The 1745-nt window shown below is 59.5% G+C and overlaps 1 protein-coding gene across 1 annotated transcript in view; it reads left to right on the top strand.

The window, feature by feature from the left end:
- Positions 1 to 1277: 1277 nt before the first annotated feature.
- Srf (serum response factor) overlaps positions 1278 to 1745 on the top strand; it is a 10821-nt gene continuing 10353 nt past the window's right edge. The window contains exon 1 of the mRNA XM_023719759.1: positions 1278 to 1745. Within this exon, the coding sequence (XP_023575527.1) occupies positions 1657 to 1745 (89 nt within the window). The 5' untranslated portion in view covers positions 1278 to 1656.

Genomic DNA, 1745 nt, shown 5'->3' with positions numbered 1-1745 from the left:
TTTGGCGGAACTGGGGATTGAACTCAGACCCTTGAACTTGCCAGGGAAGCGCTTGTTCTACTGAGCCATCTCCCTGGCCCCCTGTCTTTTTTATTTTAAAGAGAGTATAATAATTGATAATTAGAAAAGGTACACATTTAGAAGACCAAAATAAGGGGTAGATTTTAGCAATTTTGTATTGACCAAATCCAACTTATTTTCACAGCTTTGGAGCACAGATCTGATGTAGACCAAACCAGGACATCCCAGGGCCCAGTTCTATGCTTGAAATAAATAAATTCAGTAATGAGGTCTTGAACTCAAGGCCTTCACACTATCTCAACTCTTTTTAATTGAGCGCTAAATTGCTCAGTTATCCAGACTAGGCTCTAACTTAAGATACCTCTGCCTCAGCCTCCAAACCTGCTAGGATCACAGGCGTGCGACACCACCTTGGGTTCCTAGGGAAGGGCGCGTGCGCGCGCGCATGTGCTTTTTTGCCCTCCTGCTTCCAACTTTTTATCCCCGCTACACTTTTCTCAGCCCTTCGTACTGGCTGTGGAGTGTGCTTTCTCGCTGAGACCACCCTGTCTTCCAGCCCAGGCTGCAGCTGGAAGTCTTCACCGGTCTCCATGTCCTCCCTGCCCCCTTCAGGGACGGGAAGATGACGGTTTCCCCTGCTTGCCCTTGTATGACTGCCAAAGAGGTCTGGTGCGAAGGATGATGAATGAGGTCTGGAAGCCGGACTGGTGGGGAAATGTTGATCCCTCGGAAAGAGAGACGGTCGGGGAAAGGAAGGGAGGCGTTCAGGCGCCGGGCGCCGAGTCTCAGCACCCGGACCCAGCCCTCCGTTCCCAGGGAACTTTGCCGCCCTCCGATGGCGTGGGAAGAGCTCCAATCAGCTTCAGCACACCCTTGCGGGAACCGGGCTGCATATCTCATAAACCCTTAATGAACTCTGGGACTTCCTGAAGGTTTGCTTCCAGTTCCTTCTCCTCTGCAAAACTACGCTATGCTCCTCTCCTAGACTTCTCCGCGAATCTCCCCCGGCTCTCTACCTTTCTCTATTTTAGGCGGGCGGAGTCGTACCTCTTTTCCTGTGCCTTTAAGAGGCGTCAGCTCCTCCCCTTTCGGAATCGCTGTCTGACGTGAGATGACAGCAGCGAGTTCGGTATGTCTATGCAAACGAGCGCCTCCCGTGGACCAATGGGGAACGGAGGTGCCGGAACCGCGGACCAATGGGGCGGGGGCACTGGGGCTCACCATATAAGGAGCGGCCTTGCCATAAAAGGAAACATTGTATCTCTTTATATGGGGGGAAGGGTCGGGGGATCCCTCCGCGGCCAGCGCGTGGTCCCGGCCCCCTCCACCCGCTGTCTCGGCTGCGGCCGGCAGCCCCTGCCCCCCGGGGGACGCTGACGGCTGCCGGGCGCGCCGCCCTAGCAGACGGACAGGGGGCGCTGCGCGCGGCCTGGGGCAACCCGGGCCCCAGGGGCAGGAAAGTGAGGGCCCAGGTCGGCCCGGGCGTGCAGGGGCCCCGGGTTCGCAGCGGCGGCTGCGGCGCCGAGAGCCGCGCTCACAGCAGCGGGAGCGCCGGGGTGAGCCGGGGAGCCGATGGCGGCGGCGGCAGCTCCGGTTCCTCGCTGACTGCCCGCCTGTGCTGCTGCTTCGAGCGCCATGTTACCGAGCCAAACCGGGGCCGCGGCGGCGCTGGGCCGGGGCTCGGCCCTGGGGGGCGGCCTGAGCCGGACCCCGACGGGGCGGCC

This window comes from Octodon degus, unplaced genomic scaffold (genome assembly GCF_000260255.1).
Source record: "Octodon degus isolate 3935 unplaced genomic scaffold, OctDeg1.0 scaffold00005, whole genome shotgun sequence".
Taxonomy (NCBI): domain Eukaryota; kingdom Metazoa; phylum Chordata; class Mammalia; order Rodentia; family Octodontidae; genus Octodon; species Octodon degus.
The sequence above is the reverse complement of the archived record's forward strand: the minus strand, read 5'-3'. Positions and strand labels throughout refer to the sequence as shown.